We start from the raw sequence: 26,400 nt of genomic DNA on the forward strand, positions 1-26,400 counted from the left end.
GGCCCATCGAGTCTGCTCTGCCATCCAATCATGGCAGATTTATTTACCATTTCAACCCCCGTTTTCCTGTCTTTTCTACATTATCTGTGATGCCCTGACTAATCAAGAATCTATCAAACTCTGCTTTAAATATACCCAATGACTTGGTCTCCACAGCTGCCTGTGGCAACGAATTCCACAGATTCACAGACAGACAGACATACTTTATTGATCCCGAGGGAAACTGGGTTTCATTACAGCCGCACCAACCAAGAATAGTGTAGAAATATAGCAATATAAAACCATAAATAATTAAATAATAATAAGTAAATTATTCCAAGTGGAAATAAGTCCAGGATCAGCCTATTAGCTCAGGGTGTCTGACACTCCGAGGGAGGAGTTGTAAAGTTTGATGGCCACAGGTAGGAATGACTTGCTATGACGCTCAGTGTTATATCTCGGTGGAATAAGTCTCTAGCTGATTAGGTACTCCTGTGCCTAATCAGTACATTATGGAGTGAATGGGAGATATTGTCCAAGATGGCATGCAACTTGGACAGTATCCTCTTTTCAGACACCACCGTCAGAGAGTCCAGTTCCACCCCCACAACATCACTGGCCTTACGAATGAGTTTGTTGATTCTGTTGGTGTCTGCTTCCCTCAGCTTACTGCCCCAGCACACAACAGCAAACATGATAGCACTGGCCACCACAGCCTCGTAGAACATCCTCAGCATTGTCCGGCAGACGTTAAAGGACTTCAGTCTCCTCAGGAAGTAGAGACGGCTCTGACCCTTCTTGTAGACACCCTTCCTCTGACTAAAGAAATTCCTCTTCATCTCTGGTCCAGATGGATGTCCCTTTATCCTGAGGTTGTGTCCTCTAATCCTAGACTTTGCCCCACCCCCCACTGGAAACGTCCTCTCGTGGGGAAGTCTAGGACCATCTTCTTCAGTCAGAGGTTGTGGAACAAGCTGCCCGCAAAAGTGCTGAATGTGGGTTATTTATTTATTTAGGGAGTGGACTGATTAGGAGTCTTTTGTGAGGAGATGCAGAAAGAGCACAAGGGAAGGTGCTTGGAGGATCATAGCTGAAGGGGAGACCTTTTGTAACAAGTGCTTTGTGCAGAGGACTGGTTCACAGGAGGAAGTGCCATACTCCGGAGTTAGCCCGTTTGCTCGAGATGGTCTTTGAGGGAAGTTTGAACTGTGGCTCGTGTCCTTCATGTAGAACATGTGTTTGGTGTGTAAGTAATGAAAGTGAAGCATCTGGACTAGTTCAGAAACGAGCTCCAACGTTTATGTGCATATTTCAACTACTTTAACTGTAATGGGCCCTTTTATTTTTCTTCTCTTTTTTTCTGATAACTGTTTGCTAAAGTTAAAATATTGATAAATATATTCCCTTTGTAATTTTATGCTGACATACAATCTGTTATTTTTTTCTGGCAAACAATACTTTGCATGGGGCAGTATTTACACAGCATTCACTACAGTTCATGTCCCTCCCTGGAACCTTCCAACTTTCCTGTTTGTTTGAACCCAGATCATACCACCCTGGACATGCGAAGCTTATGAACTGTGGCCTTCTCACTGCTGAGTCACGTGACTGTTAGCAGAGTTAGCTAAGAGCCAAGTTTGTATACGAGCCCTGGTAAGAGGGTTACATTTGTGGGGATCCATATGGGGTGATTGAATGCTGCACAAGGATTGATTAAGTGTTTTTTTGTGTGTTTAAGCCAATGTTTAAACTAGTGTTTGGGCAAAGTGATGTATGTCATAATTAAGTTACTTTATCATGGATGCCACAGGGATGAAGTTCTGGTAGGATATGAAGAAGGTATTCACACATAATGCTTGTGTTCTGAATAGAGTGAATATTCAAATTGCTGATGAACTGCTACTTAGAGAGCTGAGTTCTGTAAAAATATTGGAGGAAGTTACACTGATTGAATGACGTTTACACCCATCAGCAGGTAAGGATGTCACATTTATTCAGGCGACCAGTTACTAGACTGAAGTCACGCAGCCCAATAGGATAGAGGTACCAGGTGAGGCAGGGCCATGGCCAGTTCATATCTCTAGATTTGGCAAGAATGCAGCTGTGGGTGCAGATTTTAAAGGGCAGTTGTTCTCTTTTCTGTGGAGTGAGAGGAAAACTTTGTGAAAGCTCTAAAGGATCCTTCAGCAGTTGATTTAAATTCTGAGCTTGTTTTGGCTATGACATCACTGGTTGATAAATGCGGAAGTGTATCTGTTGAGAGCCAAGGTTATCATAGGATGGGAGTGTACTCTGGAGCCAAGCCCACACCCAATCACCCAATGGGGAAGATGAATATCAGGATTAGGCTGAGCAGACATCTCAGTTACTGGGTGAATGGCACTGCTCAGATAATATGAAAAAACAGAGACTGGTAGAGAGTTTAAAGGGTCTGGTGGCTGACTTAGTCAGGTTCCTGAAAGAAGAAAGCTAACTATCTGTAAGCTCTGGAAGATGCCTTTAGCTTTGCTGGAAATGCAGCTGATCGTTGGATGAAGTTTAGGCACACATTTCAGCAGGAAGGAGAGAAGCTGCCTGCCGACCTTTTCAGGTTGGAGAAACTGCTGCACTGTTTGTGCCACAGAGGGAGCATTCAACTGTCTGAGAAAAATTGCTTAAGGTTGGAACAAGTTGTGCAGGGCGTGCTGTCACATGACAGATTGCTCTACGCACTCGGATGACCCGTAAAATGGGCTCTCCTCCATTTTTTACTGAGTTAGAGAGGAGGAAAACATGATCAAGGAGTGAATGTTTCAAAAACCAAGTAATACCTTCAGTGGTAGCGTCTGTTGCTGAAGTGACCCCTGACGTGACAGGAATGAGCTGAAAATCCTCCGACCTGAGCTGACTCAATGGATGTTTGCTAATATTTCAGCTGAATGTGACATGTCCATTTGGAACCCGACCCACCTGTAGGACTTATTAAGCAGAGGAATGCTGCTGAAAAGAGTCTTTTGGCTAGAGAGGCAACTGGTATTTTCTGTTACAACTGTGGAGAAGATAGTTATTTTGGGCGAGACTGTGAAGGATAGGAATATCTTCAAAAAGTAATTCAGCAGTTCATCAAAAGAAGCAAAACTACAGAGGGACCCAGTAAAGGAACGGGCTGGCGTCTTGGAGAGGATATGTTCCAATCAGTGTATCAAAAGAAATGCTAAAGTGCACATCACTATTCCGGAAGGTTCAGTGGGACGAAGCTCTGATGTATCCATACGGATTGATGGTACTTATGCTAAAGCCATACTTGATGCAGGTTCTCAAGTTACCTTACAGGTCCTACTCAGTGCCTTTGAGATTTGGGGGCTTAGGGCTGAAGGTTACCGATACGATGCTTTCTTGTCATTGAAACTGGAGTTTTCGGAAGCAGAAATTGGAGTAGCTGAGACTATTGATACACCGGTGTTGGTCTGCCTGGATCTGGTTAAAAAAGTTGGAGCTTCCATTCTTGTGGCAGCAAATCCTCCCGTTGCGAGAGGGGAGCACGCAAGGAGAGAACCGAAGAGTATTTGTTTGAAGACCTTGTCCATTCACCAAGTGTTCAGAGCTGCTTTTGAGAAGGTGCATTTTCTCCGAAGCAGGATGATGAGCATGACCAAGGAAATGTGTGCCACGCCCAATCCGAACCTGTCACGTTACGTCCTGGCGGGGTAGCTGGAGTGCCAGAGGGCACCCGTTTCTGAGAGAGGTCTCGCTGGTTGGCACCAGCGGAAGATGTTCAGCAGCACCTGCTTAAACCGAAGGAGGCTGAGCTTGGTCAGGGAGCAGGAAGGTACAAGTGATGGATGGGGGGGGGGGGGGGTGGGGGGGAGGCATCTCCAAATAGGTCACGAGGAGTGGCTGAGGCTGAACAAGCTGAAACTGAGATGAGGAGGTCTCAGAGAGTGAGGAGATCCCCAGAGAGGCTGGCCTATGCTGCACCAGGGAAACAGATTGTGGTGTCAGTCCCAAAAGTGAGATATGTTACTTCTGCTTACAAGTGGATTGGGGGGAGGATGTCCTTGAAATCACAAAATTCATTTGAATACTCTGTTATTATTAATGGCTTAATAAGCTCCAAAGTCATGAGGACATGACTATTTTGGTGGGGGGAGAATGTAATGCCCTGGATAAGATTTCTACTGCTATACTGTGAGGTATTTTTATTTTAGCAGTTTTCTGAGAACACTGTGTCTGCTAGTAGACTACTGGTTTGGCTTCGGTTGAGATAAGGAGCTGTTTGGTCAGCCTAGGAATGTTGTGTCAGTCAATCAGGTTTCTTTTGGCAATGTGTTGTGACTTTTTGCCCGGTGGGATGCTATGGAAGATTCGGGAGGGCTGGGTGGGACCAGATCTCTGAAGGACAGTAGTTTGGTTTTGGGGTCTTTTGTGAGGAGGTGCGGAGAGGAGCACTAGGGAAGCTGCTCAGAGGATCCCACCTGGGGGGGGAGGGGACCTTCAGTAAGAAGTGCTTTGTGGAGATGAATGCTCAACAGGAGTGCCAATATTCTTGAGTTAGCCAGTTCATTTGAAATGGTCTTCGAGGGAAGTTCGAACTGTGGCTGGTGGCAGATTGTGGTTTCAGTGTGTGACTGATCAGAGTGAAGCAACCCGACTGCTTCAGAAATGAGCATATTTGGACTGGTTTAACTGTAATGGGCCCTTTTAATTTTCTTGTCTTTTTCTGTTAACTGATTGGTTCAATCCATGAACCTCCCTGGAGCATTCCAACGTTCCTGTTTGCTTTAACCCAAATTATACCGACCGTAGATGTGTGTTGCTTATCGAAGGTGGCCTTCTTAATCGCTGAGTCACATGGCTGTTAGCTAACGAGCCAAGCTTGTGTACGAGCCCTGATGAAGGATTACATACTGGTCTGCACAATTTGCCTTCTGCACATTGGTTGTTTGTCGGTCTGTATGTGCAGTTTTCTTAAATTCTATTGAATCACTTTATTTTCTTCTAAATCTCTGCAAGGAAATGAATCTCAGGGTAGCGTATAATGACATACATATGCGTTCTGAATGGTAAGGCCACAGTCAGTCCGAATGGGCAGCAATGTCTCTCGTCCCATTACGCTGGGCACTGGTGCTCCCCAAGGTTCAGTCTGCTGACGCACGGCTGCATCACAGGATCTAGCTCAAAACGTATCATCAAGTTTGCAGATGACACAGCAATGATTGGCCTTACAAAGAACAATGACAAGACGGAGTATAGGGAGGAAGTGGAGCGGCTGGTGGATTGTTGTGAGAAGAACAAACTAAGCCTGAATGTGAAGAAGGCAAAGGAAATCATTGTGGATTTCAGGAAAGTACAGACAAACCATTCTCCTCTGCGAATACGTGGCTCCTCCGTAGAGAGATAAATGCACCAAATTCCGGGGAATTCACATCACAGATGACCTCACCTGGCCCCTTAATATCACCTCCCTGAGCAAAAAGGTACAACAGCACCTCCACTTCCTTAGAAGAATGAGGCAAGCAAGGCTCCCACCATCCCCTACCCCCCCATCTTAACAGCGTTTTACAGGAGCACCATTGGGAGCATCCTGACGAGCTGCATCTCCGTCTGGTATGGAAGCAGTTGAGCATCGGACCTTAAGTCCCGACAAAGGACTGTGAGATCAGCTGAGAGGATCATAGGGATCTCCCTACCATCCATCAGGGACCTTTATCAGGCCCTTAGTATTATTAAGGATCCCACCCATCCAGCTCTTTGACTTTCAAGTATCAGGCAGGAGACTCCAATGCATGAAAACAAGAACATTCCGAATGGGAAACAGTTTCTTCCCCCAGGCCGTTGGCTCCTGAATTCCCGGCTGCATCGCATTTGAAATGTCACTGGTTAATCCGCTCCGTACGTTATGATATTTAATATTAATGCACTTTAATTTGTTACTTGTGTGTGATTCGTTATACCATCACACATGATAGCCATAAGTGTATTATGTTTTTAAACCTTGTTTGAAGATATGTTGTCTCATTTCTATATACATGTGTGTAGTTAAATGCCAATAAACCTCACTTGTCACTTGATACTAAATTTAATTAGCCTTTGACATTGATAGTTATATAGTATTATGGAAACTGGATCATTAGATATTGTCACATGCATGGAGATACAGAGCAAAGGTTTTTTTTAAGGATGGCATCCATTCAGATTTGTACACAACACACTGAGGTGCTGGAAAGGAAAACTGATTGCAAAATTTGTTATTACTGTTACAGAGAAAGTGCAGTACATGCAGAGGAATCACATGCAAGGCCACGATGAGATAGACCCTGATGTCAGGGGTCAATCTTATCATACAAGGGGCCAGTTTAATAGTCTTACAACGGGGGGGGGGGGGGGGTGACTCTGTCCTTGAGCCTGGTAGTCTGTGCTTTCAGGCTTTAGTATTTTCTGCTGAGAAAGGAATGACTGGGGTTGAAGAGGTCCTCGATTATGTTGCCTGCTTTCCCACTGCAGTGGGAAGTGTAGGCCGTCCATGCAGAAGAGGGCGGATTCTGTCATTTGCTGAGCTGTGCCTACAACGCTCTGCAATTTCTTGTGGCCTTGGGCAAAGCTGCTGCCACACCTGGCTGCGAATTAGAATCAGGATCAGGCTACTGGCAGAAGTGGTGAAATTTGTTGATTTGCGGTGGCAGTGCAGAACAAAGTACTATGTTACGTAATCAGAAAACAGGTGGTGCAAAAGAGAAATGGTTCGATGGCCATTTAGAAATCTGATGGCAGAGGGGAAGAAGCTGTTCCTAAGTTGTTGAGCGTGGATGTTCAGTCTCCTGCATCTCCTCTCTGAGCGTAGTAACCACTCCCTGCAGAAGTCTCACACCTGCCTCGTAAAGGTCCAGTATTCAAAATCAAGGTTCAAATTTATTTAACACGTTTACACAGAAACACGCAGAGAAATGTGTCATTTGTGTTAGAAACCAACACAACCGAGGGTGTGCTGGGGACAGTCCATAAGTGTCGCCACGCTTTCACACACCAGTATAGCATGCCCACAATGTTCAGCAGAACTACATAGAACACAACAAGCAAAAAAACTACAAACAGCAAAACAAGCCCCATTCCTCCCACCCACCCATGCACACGTGTAGGCCTCCAGCCTCCGGTGGCCTCAGACTCCGACTCGTACTCGCAGGTGCTGTCTTCCCCAGTGGACTTGCAGAGATTCACGGCCGTGGGCTCTGACTAATAGGCCTCCACATCCGGCCTTCCCATTCAACACTCGGGCTTTGATCCTCAGGAGCGACCTCATGACCTGCCAATCCTTGAACACTAGGCTTTGAACTCCGGACTCACCGATGCTTTTTCTGGCAAAGTGTCTTCAACCTGAAATGTTAACACTGTGTCTCTTTGCTGCCTGACCAGTTCATTTGTAGCATTTTCTGCTTCTATTTCGGTCATATTAACAGCTTGCTCTCCATATTGTTCTGCCCAGGCTTGTGTGTTTAGACAGCTAGCACACAATATCCATGGTTGACCCTGGCCAATGGAGGCCTTTGATTGCAGTCTTATTACTTGGTGGAAGTATGAATTAGATATCCACCCCAGGCATTGGCCACACGATATGATTTAGAATGAGCTGAACACTGCACTTCTCCTCAGAAGATACCAAGCACCACCGACGTTGGAATGCGAAGCAGCGCACAATCTGCTGGAGGAACTGAGGGGTTCGAGCAGCACCTGCAGGAGGAAAGGAATTGCCGACAGTTTGTGTCCCGATGCAGGGCTTTGACGATTACTTTTCAGCTCAAATGCCGCTTGACCTGCGGACCTCTTCCAGCAGAACGTTTGTTGTGTTTCTCTTCAGGGTGTAATCACAGAGCAAATTCTGCGTAAAAACAGGCCCTTCGGGCATATTTTCTAGCTTCCTACACCCAGTGACCTCTTTATTAGATATCTAGCAAAGAGGCCATGGTCATGAAGGTACGTTCATGGTCTTCTGCTTCAAGGTTCGATGTGTTGTGAGTTTCGAGATGCTTTTACGTACATTACTATGGTAACATGCACCTATTTGAGTTACTGTCACCTTGCTGTCAGCTTGAACCATAACAGGTAGGGGGCCATTACAGACCATTCTCCTCTCTCATTAACCAGGCATTTTCCAGTCACAGAACTACTGCCCACTGGACGTTTTTGTTTTCACAGCATACTCTGTAAACAGACTGTTGTGCGTGAATATTCCAGTGAAATACTCAAACCAGTGGCGACAATCATTGCACGGTGAAAGTCTCCTGGATCACGTTTCTTCCCCATTCTGATGTTTGAATTGAACCTCTTCACCATGCTTTTATGCATTGAGTTGCTGTCACGTGATTGGCTGATTAGATATTTTGCATTAACGGTCAGGTGTACGGGTGTATCTAATGAAGTGGCCGCCGAGTGTATAACTGCACCTTAAATATACTGGCGATCAAAACCTAAATTCTCAAAGGTAACATTATATATTTTTCCTCTTTTTGACTTATTTCAGACTGCTCAGCTGAACAAGTTTCGACAGGTTACCTCGATGATGTGCAACTTGATAGAAAAGAGATCTCAGCTTCTCTCAGGAACGTTGCCACAAGACGAACTGAAAGACTTGAAACAGGAGGTCACCACCAAGATAGACGTTGGGAACAAGTATGTTTGAAGTCCCTGTTGTTTTGTGTCTTGCTCGCAGCTCTGGGGTGGATTGAGCTCAGCTTCAGAACATGGTCCTTTGTGTTTCACTGTCCTGGGACGTTTTCTGTGGAGGCGCAGACCTGGTTGAGGTTTATAGATAGAGTAGAAGGCCATAAGACACGGGAGCTGAATTTGCTCATTCAGTCCATCTCGTCTGCCCTGCCATTTGATCATGGCTGAAATATTATCCCTCAACCCCATTCTCCCGCCTTTGATGTACATATTAATCAAGAACCTATCAACCCTGGCCTTAAGTTCACCCAGTGATTTGGCCTCCACAGTTGTCTGAGGCAATGAATTCAAAGGATTCACCATCTTCTGGTTAAGGCAGTGGTTCCCAACCTGGGGTCCACAGACCCTTCAGTTTATGGTAGAAGTCCATTGCATAAAAAGGATTGGAACCCCTGGGCTAAAGAAATCTCTCTTCATCTCTGTTCTAAATTGACATCCTTAAGACTGCCTTTATTTTTCCTCCCCTGGGTCAAAATATTTAATACCAGAGAACTTGCGTTTAAAGTGGGAGGGGTTTAGTTCAAATGAGACGTACAGGGTAAGTTTTTTTTAACACAGAGAGTAGTGAGTGACTAGAATGTGCTGCGGGGGGTAATACTGGAGGCAAGTACAACAGATGCATATAACATCAAACAGTACAGCACAGTATAGGCCCTTCGGCCCGCGATATTGTGCCGACCTTTCAACCTCTGTTTCTAGACTTTCCCACTATGGGAACCATCCTCTCCATGTCCATTACATTACAGCACAGTACAGACCCTTTGGCCCATCAAGTTGCGCCAAACTTTTAACCTATGCTGTGATCTATCTAACCCTTCCCTCTGACATAGCCCTCCGTTTTCCTATCATCCTTGTGCCTGCCTAGACACTTAATGCACAGGTATTGAAAGGAGATAGATGTCATGTGGGCAGAGAGATTAGTTGGGTATTTGACTCTAATTCATTCGGCACAACATTGTGGGCCATAGGGCCTGTTTCTGTGCTTTGCTGTTCTATGTTTGGTGTTCTAAAATGATACAAGAAAGGCTACAATTATAAAAACTCAAATACATTAGAGTGCAAAGAGTTGATAGTGTTGCTGTACTGAGTTAGTGTTTGGGCTTGTACAGGTTAGTTCAAGAACTAAGGGAAGTTCAATTCAATTCAAGTTTAATTGTCATTCAACCATACATGAAAACAGCCAAATGAAACAAGGTTACTCTGGGGTCAAGTTGCAAAACATAGCACCAACAGTCACACACAGCACAAAGCACACATAGTGTGTATAAAGTAGAAAGATACTCAATCAAAGAGTCCAAACTCGACGCATCCAACTCTGCAGACGACCACAACAGAGTTTGTCCTCTGCCAAGCAAACACTAGGGGCGGAGGGGGGCGCGTGATGGATGGGAGCGGGGGGCAGCACAGACTCCAAGTTATAAATGCTAGGAATTCTGCAGATGCTGGAAAGCCAGAGCAAAAAACCCAAAATCCTGGAGAAGCTCAGCAGGTCAGGCAGCATCTATAGAAATTAATAAGCAGTCGACGTTTTCAGCAGAGACCCTTCTGTAGCACTGGAAAGAAAGGGGTAAAATGGCAGAATAAGGGATGTTGACAGGAGGTAGCTGCTGGTTTGGGACTTCAGGCTTCTGCATCTCCGTCCCAGTGGTAGTTGCGATAAGATGGCATGCTGCAGATGGTGGTGGATCTTTGATGGTAGATATTACTTTGTTGAGGCAGCAGGTCATGTGTGTACTAATGACATGACGGTACACACATAGGTATTCATGTATAGTTTAACGACAATTGAACTTGAATTGACACTACTGTTCATTTTTTACTACAGATGCTGCCTGACCTGCTGAGTTCCTCCAGCATTCTGTGTGTTGCTCATTGAAATGGAGACAACAATGTCAGTGACATTGACAGTTCTTCCCCACAGACGCTGCCTGACCTGCTGTGTATTTCCAAGTGCTTTGCCAGTTCACCCCTAAATAAATGTCTCCCTCCTCCTGTTGCAGAATGCTGGAACTAGATCTCGTTGTTCGAGACGAGAACGGCAACATTCTTGATCCCGACCACACAAGTGTCATCAGCCTCTTTCAAGCACACAAGGAGGCAGCACAGCACATCACAGAGAGGATCCGGGAGGAGACGGTAAGAGGCCATTGGAGTAACTTCCCCCTCCCTGTGGTGCTTGGAAGGAGTGAGCGTGCTGGCAGCCATCTTGTGCTCCACGATTGATTGGGATTTGAATGTCTAAGAGAATTTATCACGCAAGGGCACGATCCTAAGTTCAGTAGAAGCTCTTGGAGTTGAAGCTAAATGCAGGGAGGTATCATTTCCAAACTACTTCTCAGGTATGACAGTACTGTGTCTTTGTTAGAGCATAGGAACAGGCTATTCAGCCCACAATTTGCTATATAGAGCATAGAATTGTACTGTACAGTCCAGGCACTTCAGCCTACAATGTTGTGCTGCCTTTCTCACTTATTCTAAGCTTTCCCTCCCACGTATCCCTCAATTTTTCTGCCGTCTACGTGGCTATCTATGACTTTGTTAAATGCCCATAATGCACATGGTCCCACCACCAACTCTGGATGGGTGTTCCACACACCCACCACTCCCTGTACGTATATAAAAAAACTTACCTCTGTCATCCCATGTATGAGTTTCTGCAATCACCTTAAAATTATGCCCCTTCATATTAGCCACTTCTGCCCTGGGAAAGAGTCTCTACCTGTCTGCTCAATCTATGCCTCTTATCATCTTGTACAACTCTATCAAGTCACCTCTCATCCTCCTCTGCTGCAAAAAGGTTATCCCAACCTTGCTGAATGTTTCCTCGTAAGATATCCTCATATTCTTTCTCTTATCCTTATTGTGTCTAGCTAATTAAACTAGTAGCTAAATGCCAACTAAATTAATCCTTTCTGCTTACACAATGTACATATCTCATCATTCTCTGCTCATCTTAAGAACTTCTTAAAAACCTCTGTGGCTTCTGCCTGCACCACCAACCCTGGTAGCCCATTCCAGGCACCTATTATTTTGAGTGAAAAAAGCAAGCTTCCCCCCCCCCCACCACATTTCCTTTGAACTTACCCCCTTTCACCTTAGATGTATGCCCTGCAGTATTAGACATTTTGAGAAAGATGGCAGCTGTCTGCTTATGCCTCTCGCCATGATACAAGCCTCCATTCACACTGGAAAATTGCAGTGATGTAACCTGCTGCAGCTGGTTATTAAAGAAATGTGTCTTTGAACGAAGTGTTGCATGATTATGTTAAAGTTTAAATAGTTTTTCTGTAGAGAAATACTGACCCATTGAACAGTGGATCCACTCCTCTATTTGCAATTCACCACATTGTAATAATGAGCTTTGCAACCTTTAAACAAGTTTTTGGTACCTTCCTTTTCCTAGATGCAAACAGCGGGTAGTTTTTACGTAGCTCAGGTCCCACGGTCAGTGGTAGGATGAATGAGCAAAAAACATAGTTTATTAGAACATTAAACCATAAACCTAATAGAGCTATGACCAGCGGCCAATCCAGATGTTGGAAGTTTGAAGAGGAGAGGACTTCAATCAGGTCCACTGCCCGAAGATAAAAGGCAGGAGCAGGTCATAGCAGCATAACAGAGCTTTGACCAGCGACCTATCAGCACCTGAGATTGGTTAGTAAGAGCAAGTTAAAGGAATGCAAGGGCAACTGTAGTGACCATCATGGCAACAGAGGTCTAGGTGGATATAGACAGAGTGGTGATCTTGAGGCTTTAGCTTTTCAAGGCTTCTCTCAGAGGAAGCAAAGGAAAGAAAAGCTCAAATGTTTTCATTCTCTCTGCATCTACTCAGCTAGGGACATTAGGGAATGACAGGCAGGATAGTGAAATGCTCCTCTTGTGGGATGTGGGAAGGTGGGGAGACCTCCTGTGTCCCTGATGACCACAACTGGGAGAATCGTATCCAGCTTCAGCTTCTAACAATCCACGTTAAGGAGTTATGGAAGTGGATGAACTCCGGATCATTCAGAGGGCTGAAGGGGTGATAGATAAGACATACAGAGAGGGAGTTACACCCAAGGTGCAGGACACAGGAAACTGGGTGACAGTCAGGAAGGGGAAAGGGGTTAAGGAGCCAGTGCAGAGTACCCTTGTGGCCATCCCCCTCAACAATTGGTACAGTATATTACTTTGGATACTGTCGGGGGGGGGGGGGAGACCCAAATGAGGAGAGAGACACAGTATTGGGTCTCTGGCACTGAGTCTCACTCAGAATAGAAAGGGGGAGAAGAGGCACACTGTAGTGATAGGGGAATCGTTAGTCAGGGGATCTGTGGGCGAGAGCGAGATTCCTGAATGGTATGTGGCTTCCCATGTGCTAGGGTCTGGGATATCTCAGATTGAGTCCTCAGCATTCTTTAAGTGGGAGGGTGAACAGCCAGAAGCTGTGGTACCAATGACATGGGTAGGATGAGTTACGAGGTTCTGCATAGGGAGTTTAGGGAGTTAGATGCTAAGTTAAAGGGCAGGACCTCCAGGGTTGTGTTGTCAGGATTGCTACCCATGCCACATGCTGGTGAGGCCAGAACTAGGAAGATTACGCAGTTCAATACATGGTCAAGGAGTTGGTGCAGGGGGAAGGGCATAAGATTTTCAGATCATTTACTGCTCTTCCGGGGATGGCAGGATCCGCACAGAAGGGACGGTTTACATCTGAACTGGAGGGAGACTAATATCCTAGTGGGAAGGTTTATTAATGCTGCATGGTGAGGTTTAAACTAGAGTTGCAGGGGGATGGGAACCAGGGTGCCAGAACAGTTAGTGGAGAGATTATGGAGGCAGGTGTTGGTAAGACACCAGACAAAGTTGGGGATCATAAGTGAAATTAGCGTCCAGAGATGCCAACATTTCAGTGCAAGAAGTATCGTAGGAAAGGTGGATGATAGTGATGAAGCTGAGGAAACTGCTTTACAAGTAGAGGCAGTTGATAAGACAAAATTGCATTCAACAAGATTAGTTGCAACACAAAAGGTGGATAAAATCGAAAGGGGTGAATATAGGACTGAAGGTGTATCTGAATGTATGCATTATATGGGAAAATAGGTAGATGAACTTGCAGCACAGTTACAGATTGGCATGTATGATTTTGTAGGCATCACTGAATCATGGCTGGAAGGTTAGAGCTGGGAGCTTCATGTCCAAGGGTACACCTTGTATCGAATGCACAGGAAGGAAGCTTGAGGGGGCAGTATTGCTCTGTTGGTAAAAATGAAATCAAATCATTAGAAACAGGTGCATTGGGCTGGAAGGTGTTGAATTGTTCTGGAAGTGCTAAGAACTGGAAGGGTAAAAAGACCCTGATGAGTGTTTTATACAGACCCCCAAACAGTAGTAAGGAAATGGCCTACAAATTGCACCAGGAGATAGAAAATACATGCCAAAAAGACAATGTTAAAATAGTCATGAGGGACTTCAAAATCAGGTTGGTGCTAGAATGCAGAAGGGGGAATTTCTAGAACGCCTACAAGATGGCTTTTTGGAGCAACCCGTGGTTGAGCCCACTAGAGGATCAGCTATTCTGGGTTGGGTGTTGTGCAATGGACCAGAATTAATTAGAGCTGAAGGTAAAAGAACACTTAGGGGTAAGTGATCATAATATGATCAAGTGCATCCTGAAATTTGAGAAGGAGAGACTGAAGACAAATGTATCAGTGGAGTAAAGGGAATTACAGAGGTATGAGAGGGGCGTTGGCCAGAATTGATTGGAAAGAACATTTGTAGGGTTAATGGCAGTGCAGCAATGGCTGGAATTTCTGGAAGCAATTGGGAAGGCACAGGATATATACATCGCAAAGAGGAAGAAGTATTCTAAAGGAAAGATGAACGACCATGGCTAACAAGACAAGTCAAAGCCAACATAAAAGCAAAGAGAGGAGATATAAAAGAGCAAAAAATAGTGGGAGGTTAGAGGATTGGGATACTTTCAAATACCAACAGAAGGCAACTAAAAAGTCATTAAGAAGGTAAAGATGGAATACGAAGGTAAGCTAGCCAGTAATATTAAAGAAGGTACCAAAAGTACCTACAGATACATGAAGTGTAAATGAGAGGTGAGAGTGGAAATTGATGTTGGGGAGGTAGTAATGAGGGACAATGAAATGGCGAATGAACTGAATAAGTCAAATCAACTGTTCTTGAGCTTCAAGACTGGTATAGGTGTCAATTATATCTGATGTTTCAATGTTAAGCTCTGCCATCTTCTTTCGGGATGATGCATGGGTACGTCTAGTCCAGTGGTATTTATACTCCTGTGGTTCCTCAATCCTGATTGGTTAGTCCTTGTGCAATCATGTTTCCACTTTTCCACCTTGTTTACAATCAAATTCCAGTTCTTTCTTAGAGTGAGACCTCATCTTTGTTAAAATTCTTTTAAAAGACAAAGGTCTGGCTCGAAGTAAGAATTGGAATTTGAGTGTAAGCAAAGTGGCAGAGCGGAAACTTGATTGGATGACCGGGTGGTGGTATACGTACCACTGGACTAAACTTACACAGGCATCATCCCTGTAGAAGATGCCACAGTTTGACATTGAAATATTGGTTACAGTAAATACCTGTACCTGGCTTGAATCCCAGGAAGAGTTTATTTGTCATATTTGTCATAGTGTGTTCTCGACACACTAGAACCTTTATTGAACGGAATAAGTATTTTGCATCAGTTTTCACTGTGGAAGACACTAGCAGTAAGGCGGAAGTTTCAGGTGTCAGGGGGCATGAAGTATGTGAAATTACTATAAATAGAGAGAAGGTTGTTGGGAAACTGAAAGGTCTGAAAGTAGAGAAGTCACCTGGACCAGATGGTGTACACCCCAGAGTTCTGAAAAAGGTGGCTGACGAGATTGTGGAGACATTAGTAATGATCACTAGGTTCTGGAATGGTTCGGGAAGATTGGAAAATTGCAAATGTCACTCTACTCTTCAAGAAGGGAGAGAAGGCAGAAGAAACAAAATTATAGGCCAGTTAGTCTAACAGTGGTTGGGAAAATGTTGGAGTTAATTTTTAAGGATGTGGTTTCATGATGTTTGGAGGCACAAGATAAAATAGGTACGAGTCAGCATGGTTTCCTCAAGGGGAAATCTTGTTTGACAAATCTGTTAGAATTCTTTGAGGAAATAATAAGCAGGATAGAGAGAAAGAAGAATTGGTTGCTATTGTGTACTTGGATTTTCAGAAGGCCTTTGACAAGGTGCCATACATGAGGCTGCTTAACAAGCTACAAGCCCATGGAATTAGAGGAAAGATTCTAGCATGGATGTAGCAGTGGCTATTTGGCAGACACAAAGAGTGGGAATAAAGGGAGCCTTTTCCGGCTAACTGTTGGTGACTAGTATTGTTCTACAAGGGTCTGTTGGGGCCAATTCATTTTATGTTGTATGCCAATGATTTGGATGTTGGAATTGGTGGCTTTGTTGCAAAGTTGGTAGATGATATGAAAATAGGTGAAGGTGCAGGGGTTACAGAAGGACTTAGACAGATTAGGATGCTTGGAAAAGATATGGCAGATGGAATACAGTGCAATACAATACAACTCTCTGGGAGAGTTGAAAAGCAGGGGACAGAGCCTTAGAATAGAGGGGCATCCTTTTAGAACCTTTGATGAGGAGGAATTTATTTAGGCACAGAGTGGTGAATCTGTGGAATTCTTTGCCACATTGCAGCTGTGGGGGCCAAGTCTTTATGTATATTTAAGGCAGAGGTTGATAGATTCTTGATTGGTCAGGGCATGAAGGGATATGGGGAGAAGGCAAGAAATAAGGGCTGATAGGTAAATTAGACCAGCCATGATGAAATGGCGGAACAGACTAAATGGGCCAAATGGCCTAATTCTGCTCCTATATCTTATGACCTTAAAGTCTTATGCAGTAGCAGAGATAGGGCATTCGGCCCATCTAGTCTGCTCCTCCATTCCTACAAGGCTGACTTATTTTCCCTCTTGAAAGAGGAGATTGGGGGTGGAGATAAAAATGCGTTTGGTAGTAGGATCCCGTTGAAGATGACAGAATTTGTGGAGAATGATGTGGTGCGTGCGGAGGCTCATGTGCTTTATTTGTCTGTACATCAAAGCATCGAATTATGCAGTGTGATGTGTCATTTGTGTCTAATCAAATCATTGAGGATTTTGCTAGAGATAATCTGTTAAGTGTTGCTGCGCTTCCAGTGCCAACATAGCATGCCCACTACTAATTAACCGTCCCCATAACAGTGCGTCGGTGGAATGTTGAGGGAGGCAGAGCACCTAGAGGAAACCCTGTTGCAGATGGCAGTGGGAATCGAACCCCAATTGGTGGTGCTATAAAGTGATGGCACTAACTGCCATGGGACGGACAGCGTCCACAGAGGGGAGGCTGGTTCGCAGAAAATAAACTATTGACTGCTGTTTTAAGGAGGGCGGGTAGTTGGTACCATGCAAAGGTTGCTAATCTCAGGCACTTTCATTCCCACTCTTGGACAGTTTCAGAACCAGAACGAGTGCAGCAGATTTGCCCGGTTGTCTTCGTCGCCCACACACACCCTTTTCATCTGGGTTCGCAACTTTGTCTGTAAAATCGGGGAAGAGGCCGAACTCTTCATGTCGCTTTATGACCCCAATGAGCAGAGGATAATCAGGTGAGCATTCGCACTTTGGTTCTTCCCTCGTTCCCTGGATATGGCTGTTTTATCTACAGTACGGTGCGAAAGTCTTTGGCACCCGAGATTTTTTATATGGTTTCAGATGGAATGACTTAAACCAAGCCCTGACCTCAACATCACCGAGGATGGCTGGGATTACCTGCAGAGACAGAAGCAAGCGAGACAGCCAAAGTCTGCAGCAGAACTGTAACAAGTTCTCCAAGATGCTTGGAACAACCTACCAGCTGATTTTCTTATAAAACTGCACGATAATGTACTTTAAAGAAATAATGCAGTTTTAAAGGCAAAGGGTGCTCACACCAAATATTGATTTGATTTAGTTTTTTACTGTTCTTTTAATTAAGTGCAATTGTGAACAATAGCCAGATCAGAAATGCCGATCAAGTCGACTAGTTCCCAAAGAGAACTCTGATAGGCCAATCAGACGGTTCATTGCTGCTCAGTAATAGAACACAGAAAAATCATATGTACAATAAGAAACATTAAAAAATAGCAGAAATACTGGAGTCAAGATGATCATGATGAAGTCTGCTTGAGAGAGACATTTAGACACATGCTGCCCTCCGTAATTCTGAGAGATTGAAGGATAAGGTTGCAGGGTGACAAAACGTGACAGGAGCAAAGTTTTTGATAATTAGAAACTTTTCATTATTTTTGAAAGCACCTTTGCTTTACAGAATTGTTTTCCATGTGCATAAGACTTTTACACTGTACTCTCTGAGATGCATCATCTTTCTGAGGAGACTGAAGGGCTATGCACATACTTGACCTTCTACAAGTGGGGATTTGAGAGCATCCTAACGTGCTCCATCACCTTGTGGTACGGAACCCGCACTGTGGCGGACAGGAGCGCTCTACAGCTGATAGTTAAAACTTCCCAACGCATCACCGACACTCATCTTCCCACCATCAAGGACATATATACAGAAAGGTGCAGGATAAAAGGCTAGCAATATCATAAAGGATCCCACCCACCCTGCTTATGGACCAATTGTCCCACTTTCATCAAAGAAGATGCTATGTAGCATCCACACCAACACCATAAGACTGAAAGACTTACTCCCCCCAAGCTGTCAGGCTGATAAACACCTCCTTAACCTACCCCACCACACTCCCCACTACCACCACAATATACACATTACCTAGTATCACTTTATGTAAATGTAATCAGTAGATGGATATACAATTACTTGTACTTTGTGTCTTAAAAGATTGCTTTTATATTTTTTTATTTTTATAGTGTTCTTTATGTTTATTATATATTTATGCTGTATCGGACAAGAGTAACAATCATTTCATTCTTCTTTACACTCATGTACTGAAGAATGACAACAGACCATCTTGACCCTTTGACACCCTTAGTTCAAAGGCCACACAGCTCCATCCCCGTCAGTCTCGCAAATAAATCAGTGAACCAGACTTGCGGTATTTTACATCACCTACGTCCAACAGGGAATAGTGATCACAACTAAAATGTCCAAGTCAATCACTCTTGGACCAGCTCTGCCCAGCGACCAATTGGGAGATCAGAAGCTTGAGAGGAAGGGATTTCACTCTGAATCCGTGATCGAGTGTAAGAGGCAGCAACTCGCGGCAGTTTTTTGGTGCTTTGACCAGGGACCAATCGCTGTTTGTGATTCATTATCAAGAACAAATTAAAGGAAGGCAGGGGCAGGCAGAGTGGCCGTCGTATGAGTGGACAGAGTTAGAGTGGAGATTTAGCATTAGCTCTTCGAGGCTTCAGTCAGAGAAGGCAAAAAAAAGAAAGGTTGTAGTGAATCCTTCCCCCCCCCCACCTTCACATTTGATCATTTAGAACAGTAAAGATACCAGGCAAGGTAGTAGAACGCTCTTGTTGAGGGATGTGGAAATGCAGGGAGACCTGTCGTGTCCCTGACGACCACAACTGTGAGAAATGCATACAGCTGAGGAGTTGGAGATGGAACTGGATGAACTCCAGATCATTCGGGGGGGGGGGGGGGGGCTGAAGGGGCAATAGATAGGACATTTAGAGAGGTAGTTAACACCTGAGGTGCAGGACGCAGGAAAGTGGGTAACAGTCAGGAAGGGAGAAAGGGTTAAGGAGCCACTGCAGAGTATCCCTCTGAGCAGCACAGTAGAATTTAAACTAGAGCTGCAGGGGGATGGGAACCAGAGTGCCAGAAAAAAGAGCTCAGACGAAGTCTGGAATCAAAAGCGTGAACACAGTGTGCTGAACTGTATATATTTCAATACAAGTGTCCTAGTTTGGCCAGATACATGGATGGTAAGGGACTGGAGGGCTATGTTCCCGGTGCAGGTCGATGGGAGTAGGCAGTTTAAATAGTTTCAGCATGGTCTAGATGGGCTGAAGGACCTGTTTCAATGCTGTACTTCTCTGTGGCTCGCTGTTGGATACCACACCGACTCCACTGCCTTTGAGTAGCAGGCAGCAGTGTGGTCTGCGCCAAGTCTAGCTCCTCCAGCTCATCCGCCAATGAGCAGCTCACTGATGAAGGAGACCTGTAGCACTTGATGTTCGCAATGCCCATCGTTGTCTTGCAATTGTAAAAAAAAAAGACACATATAAACAACAAAAAACACATCTGGTTTGCGTGTTGCCATCTTACCGGAAGTAAATGTATTAAGTTGTGTGGAACATAGCAAAAGGTTGGATACAACAGTGGAAATATCTCTGAAAGAATGAAGTCGTCGCTATGGTGATGTCCTTTTTGCAAGGCCACCTGGTTGATGGATTATTAAAAGCAGAGAGGAAACAAAAGTGCATATAAAATCTGTAAAACCGGTGAATTGTCAAAGCTTCTGCACCTCTCTTTTGTTTGTTTTTTGTTGGTAATTCTGCTCTTTAACCTATGAACCAGAACCTCAAACAGCATTTCACCACATTCTTGCTCTATCACAGATGCTCCCTTTGTTCTCTCCAAACCACTCCAATACTCTCCACAGCTTAAAACTAGGAGGCAACAGGCAGGATTTCTCAGCAAGACCCGTTGTAAATTGGGGGACCACCTCATCGAGCACCTCCTCTTCATCCCCTGAAAGTGGAACTTCCCAGTGGCCAAACATTTTAATTCCGATTCCCATTTCCATTCTGGCATGTTGGTCCATGTACGGCTGGAGGTGCAACACTTTATATTCCATCTTCTAGTGTCCAACCTGATGGCATGAATAATGATCTGTCCTTCCAGTTAAAAAAATTCCCTCCCCCTCCTATCTCCTCCTGTTCCTCACTCTGGCCTCCTATCTCTTCTCACTTGCCCTTCATCTCCAATTGGTGCCTGTTTTGCTTTTCTTTCTCCAGCCCATTACCTTTCCCACCCACCTATCACCTCCCAGGTCTACTTCTCTTCCCCGCCCCCCAACACCTTTTTATTCTGCTGTCTACCTCCTTCCATTCCAATCCTGAAAAAGTGTCTTGGCCCAAAATGTCAATGGTTTGTTCATTTCTGTGGATGCTGCCTGACTTACTAAGCTCCTCCAACATTTTGTGTATGTTGCTTAGGATTTCTTACTGGTCAACCATTTTAATTCCTTTCCTTACTTCCATTACATTATGTCAGTCCATGGCCTTCTTTACTGCCACAATGAGGTCACTCTTAAGTTGCAGCAGTAACATCTCATATTCCATGTGGGTAGCCTCCAACCGTATAGGATGAACATCGAATTCTCAAACTACGGGTAATTTCTACCATCTTCCCTTCTCTATTTTTCCGTTCCCTGTTCTAGCTCCCATTTTACCTCTTCCCTTCTCAACTGCCTATTAAGCCACCCTGGTGCCCTTCCTCCATCCCTTTCTCCAATGGTCTATCCTCTTCCGTCAAATTCCTTCTACTTCAGCCTTTTTAACTTTTTCCACCTATCATTGCTTCCTCACCCACCTCATACTCTCCCACCTTTCTCTTCACCTAGCTTCACCTATCATCTGCCAGCTTGTACTTTTCCCCTCTGCCCCCTTCTTATTCTGGCATCTTTCCCCCTTCCTTTCCAAGCTGATGAAGGGTCTCAGCCCAAAATGTTGGCTATTTATTCCACCCCATAGATGCTGCCTGGCTTGCTGAGTTCCTCCAGCATTTTGTGTGTGTTTCTCTGGATTTACAGCATCTGTAGAGTCTCTTGTGTCACCACCTATTTCGATGTTTTGATGTACGTGAAACAAATGAAGTTAATAAAACTAATATTTTAATTGGCCGAGAGACTGAGCCAGTAATTTGGCCTTTTACTTGTTCCCATAGTCTCCAGTTATTGCTTGTCTTGTCCTTTTCTTGTTGTCTGTGATGATGAGTGACAATGAGGCAGAGGTGGGTGACCTCCTCAATGCTGGCTCAGGAGAAGGTTTCAGGAGCATGCCAGACGTCAGAAGGCTTCTGTTGTGCATTTTCTCTTCTGCATCAGTAGTGATTTATTAAAGAACAAACGTGATTTCCTTGCACTGTCTAAAGGTCAGCTCAGCTAATTCTTGCCTCTGTCCGTTTGTACTTTTGCAAGTTTACAAATGTCACCCACCCTTTGACCAGTGGGTGCACTCAAGCTGGTGTTGTGCGCTCAAACATAAGGCTTTGGAGCTGGTGTGAAATTAAACATGTGGAGTTTGGTTACACTTGAGGAAGGCAGTTTTTCCTTTTTGTTTTAAGATTCTGATTAAACGCCTGTGACAAACAGGAATAGAAAAATAAAATTGGGAAATGTTTAGTGAAACAATTTCAAGATATTGCAATAAAACAAGATCACTACCAAATACAATTTGGAGCAGTAATTACAGCAAGCTGAATCCTAATGCAATTCAGAATATCTCCCATTTGTCACTGTCAATTTTATGCTTCCTTGTCTCTACTGGAGGTGATCAGATGCTGATTTAACAATATATATAAAGAGGACATTAGTTTGGAACTTGGAAGTGTGGAGACTTACTTAAATTTGTACTGGACTGCTAACTGAGGAAGTCAAGGTTACAACTCGAGCAGTGATCTATGTGGGCATAATTTGCCTGATGATGATTTATGCCAGGAGATTATTAGGTGTATGAGAAGATGAGTGGCATTGATCGTGTGGATAGTCAGACGCTTTTTCCTAGGGCTGAAATGGCTAACACGATGGAGCATAGTTTTAAGGTGCTTGGAAATAGGTACCGAGGTGATGTCAGGGTAAATTTTTCCACAAAGAGAGTAGGGGGTGCATGGAATGTACTGCCTGTGGTGGTTGTGGAAGTGAATACAATGGGGCGTTTTAGTACATAGAGCTTAGAAAAATAGAGGGCTATGCGCTAGGGAAATTCTAGGCAGTTTCTAGAGTAGGTTACATGGTTGACACAACATTGTGGGCTGAAGGGCCTTTAATGTGCTGTAAATTTCTATGTTCTATTATAAAGGTACTGATAATTTTATCTCTTGGGAAAAATTATACCTCCTAGATATTCTCTGGGAAGGCATCGTCACTTTGTAAGGATGCTATTTGTTACCCAATGAAAATAAAAGCTGTAAATCAAACTATTGCAAACACAAGAAAATCTGCAGATGCTGGAATTCCAGAGCAACACACACAGAATACTGGAGGAACTCAGCAGGTCAGGCAGCATCTATGGAAATGAATAGACAATGTTTTGCACTAAGACTACGTCAACTTTTTACTCTTTTACAAAACTATTTTCTGGTTAGCCATTAGAACACAAAACACGAGAGCACAGTACAGGCCCTTTGGCCCATGGTGTTGTGCCGACCTTTTAACCTATTCTAAAATCAATTTAACTCTCCTTCCTACATAACCATCTATTTTATTTTCATTCATGTGTCTCGCTAAGTTTCTTCAATGTCTCTTACCATCACCCCTGGCAAGGTGTTCAATTCACCCATCACTCTTTGTGTAAAAAATTAACTTTGACACCCCCCCCATACTTTCTGCCAATCTGCTGAAAATAATGCCCCTTCATATTATCCATTTTCACCTTGAAAAGAATCTTCTCATTATCCACTCAATCTATGCCTCTTATCTTATACACCTCTATCAATTGATTTCCTATCCTCTTTTGTTTCAAAAAGAAAATCCCAGCTCACTCAACCTATCCTCAGAGGACATCCACAATTGGCTTGCCCGCAGAAGGCAAAGAATGGTTGCAGAATATGGAGGTCGGTGACCAGTGGTGTGCCTCAGGGATCTGTTCTGGGACCCTTACTCTTTGTGATTTTTATAAATGACCTGGATGAGGAAGTGGAGGGATGGGAGGGTGAATTTGCTGTTGACACAAAGGTTGGGGGTATTGTGGATAGTGTGGAGGGCTGTCAGAGGTTACAGCAGGACATTGATAGGATGCAAAACTGGGCTGAGAAGTGACAGATGGAATTCAACCCAGATAAGTGTGAGGTGGTTCATTTTGGTAGGTCAAATATGATGGCAGAATATAGTATTAATGGTAAGACTCTTGGCAATGTGGAGGATCAGAGGGATCTTGGGGTCCGAGTCCATGGGACATTCAAAGCTGCTTCGCAGGTTGACTCTATGGTTAATAAGGCATACAGTGCATTGGCCTTCACTAACTGTGGGATTGAGTTTAAGAGCTGAGGGGTAATTTTACAGCTATGTAGGACCCTGGTCAGACCCCACCTGGAGTACTGTGCTCAGTTCTGGTCACCTCACTACAGAAAATATGTGGAAAACATAGAAAGGGTATAGAAGAGATTTACAAGGATGTTGCCTGGATTGGGGAGCGTGCCTCATGAGAATAGGTTGAGTGAATTTGGCCTTTTCTCCTTGGAGCAATGGAGGATGAGAGGTGACCTGGTGGAGGTGTATAAGATGATGAGAGGCATTGATCATGTGGATAGTCAGAACCTTTTTCACCCAGGGCTGAAATGGCTCGCACAAGAGGGCACAGTTTTAAGGTGCTTGGGAGTAGGTACAGAGGAGATATCAGGGTAAGTTTTTTTACACAGAGAGTGGTGAGTGCGTGGAATGGGCTGCCAGCAATGGCGGTGGAGGCGGATACAATGGGGTCTTTTAAGAGACTCCTGGATAGGTACATGGAGCTTGGAAAAATAGAGGGCTATGGTAACCCTAGGTAATTTCTATAGAATGGATGTGTTTGTCACAGCTTTGTAGGCCGAAGGGCCTGTATTGAGCTGTAGGCTTTCTATGTTTCTATGACATGCTCTGTGATCCAGGAAATCTCCTCTGCACCCTTTCTAATGCTTCCACATCCCTCTAATAATGAGGTGATCAGAACTGAGCACAATATTCCAAACACGAGGAAATCTGCAGATGCTGGAACTCCAAGGAAAACACACAAATTGCTGGAGGATCTCAGTAAACCTGGCAGCATCTATGGAAAAGAGTAAACAGTCAACATTTCAGGCTGAGACCCTTCAACAGCTCTTGATGAAGCGCCTCGGCCCAAAACATCGACGGTTTACTCTTCCACAATATGCCAAGTGTGGTCTCAACAGGGTTGTATAGAAATGCCACATTATCTGGGGCTCTTGAACTCAACACCTCGACTAATGAAGGCCAACACACCATACATCTTCTTAACAATCCTATCAGCTTGTGCAGAAAATTACAAATGATCAAATTCATATAATGAAAAGCATATGAAGTAAATTGTGAAAACATTAGAATGTTTTCAAAATATTTCTCTCAGTCTGCTCACTTCCAAATGATTCTTAATTTTTTTAATGTCTTCCTTGAAGAGGCTCTGAGTTGATCTCAGAGTGATGAGTTATTTGATTTTTGTGGGAGGACATTTCTAAGTATTGGGGCCTGGTACCAGCTCTGTGTGTTTACTGTCAGACAATGGCTTGGATTACATTTAAAGTGTTTCTGTGTCTGTTGTGGTGAACCTGACATGAATATCCAGCCACACACACACAGTGCTGAGGAGTTTTGGACGCAAATGTTTACTGTTTGTTCTTTTCTGTAGATTGTGCCTGGCCCGCTGATTTCCTCCAGCACTTTGTGTGTATGGCTTGGATTTCCAGTGTCCACAGATTTTCTTGGGCATGAATATCAATTTCTTTAACTTCCAGCAATGTCTCCCCTCTTCCTCCCTTCTCTATTTTACATTCCCAGTTCTGGTTCCCTTCTCATACCTTCTCTTCTCATCACATCCATCTTGGTGCTCTTCCTCCTTCAATTTCTCCCATGGTTCACTTCCTTCTCCTATTAGACTCCTTCTTCAACCCTTTATCTCGTCCACATAACAACCGCCAGCTTCTCACTTCATCCCCTACCTTCTCCCTCACCTGGTCTCATCGATCACTTGCCAGCGAGAACTCCTAACCCTGCCCCCCAACTTTTCATTCTGGCTTCTGTCCCCTTCCTTACCAGTCCAGAAGAAGGGTCTCAGATCGAAATGTCTACTGTTTATGTCCCTCCATTGATGCTGCCTGACTTGTTCCTCCAGCGTTCTGTGACTATTGCTGTGGAAAGGAATTTTCAATGTTTTGGGTCGGAACTGTATTGTGTTCTTGAGGAATTTTGAAAGAATACAAATTACTGGAAAGACAACAGATCAGGTGCATTTATTGAAAGAGAAATCTACTGTTTTCCAGCATTTGAATTTATAAATGACCAAGATTCAACATTCAAGATGCTAAGAATTGCAAATTTTGTGAGTTTAGTTTGTTCTGAGCAGACAACATCCTGTGACTTGAATAAGAATTTACAGCAGAAAAATAACTGTGGGAGTGTAGATATGAAGGAAAGAAATCCTTACATTTTTAGAACTTGAGATCTATTTGGAAAATTCTGAATTTGGGCATGGGATCAGAGAACATTTTGGTACAAACTGAGGCTACTTGGCCCACTTTTTCCTATCCCATTTTCTTCACAATATTCATTTCCAGATTAAGTACCAAAGTGCACTACCCTTCCATCCTTTCTGTTAGTTTTATATCCAGCTGGCCAGTGTCCCCTTAAACTATGGGTTTTAAATTTGCCAAATACTATTTACTGTTTCACTTCACTCTGTCATTTTATGCTCATTTTTAATCGTAGAATATAGAACACTGCAGCACTTTGGTTCACGAGGTTGTGCTGACCTTTTAAACCTACTTTAAGATCAACCTAAC

The 26,400-nt window shown here is 44.0% G+C and overlaps 1 protein-coding gene across 1 annotated transcript in view; it reads left to right on the forward strand.

Moving 5' to 3' along the window:
• LOC132391940 (dedicator of cytokinesis protein 2-like) overlaps positions 1-26,400 on the forward strand; it is a 1,209,929-nt gene that overhangs the window by 177,139 nt on the left and 1,006,390 nt on the right. Inside the window, exons 6-8 of the mRNA XM_059965744.1 lie at positions 8,474-8,622; positions 10,677-10,812; positions 17,166-17,320. Of these exons, the coding sequence (XP_059821727.1) occupies positions 8,474-8,622; positions 10,677-10,812; positions 17,166-17,320 (440 nt within the window). The remainder of the gene's footprint in view (positions 1-8,473; positions 8,623-10,676; positions 10,813-17,165; positions 17,321-26,400) is intronic.

The sequence above is a fragment of the Hypanus sabinus genome, chromosome 3, assembly GCF_030144855.1.
Source record: "Hypanus sabinus isolate sHypSab1 chromosome 3, sHypSab1.hap1, whole genome shotgun sequence".
NCBI classification, from domain to species: Eukaryota; Metazoa; Chordata; class Chondrichthyes; order Myliobatiformes; family Dasyatidae; genus Hypanus; species Hypanus sabinus.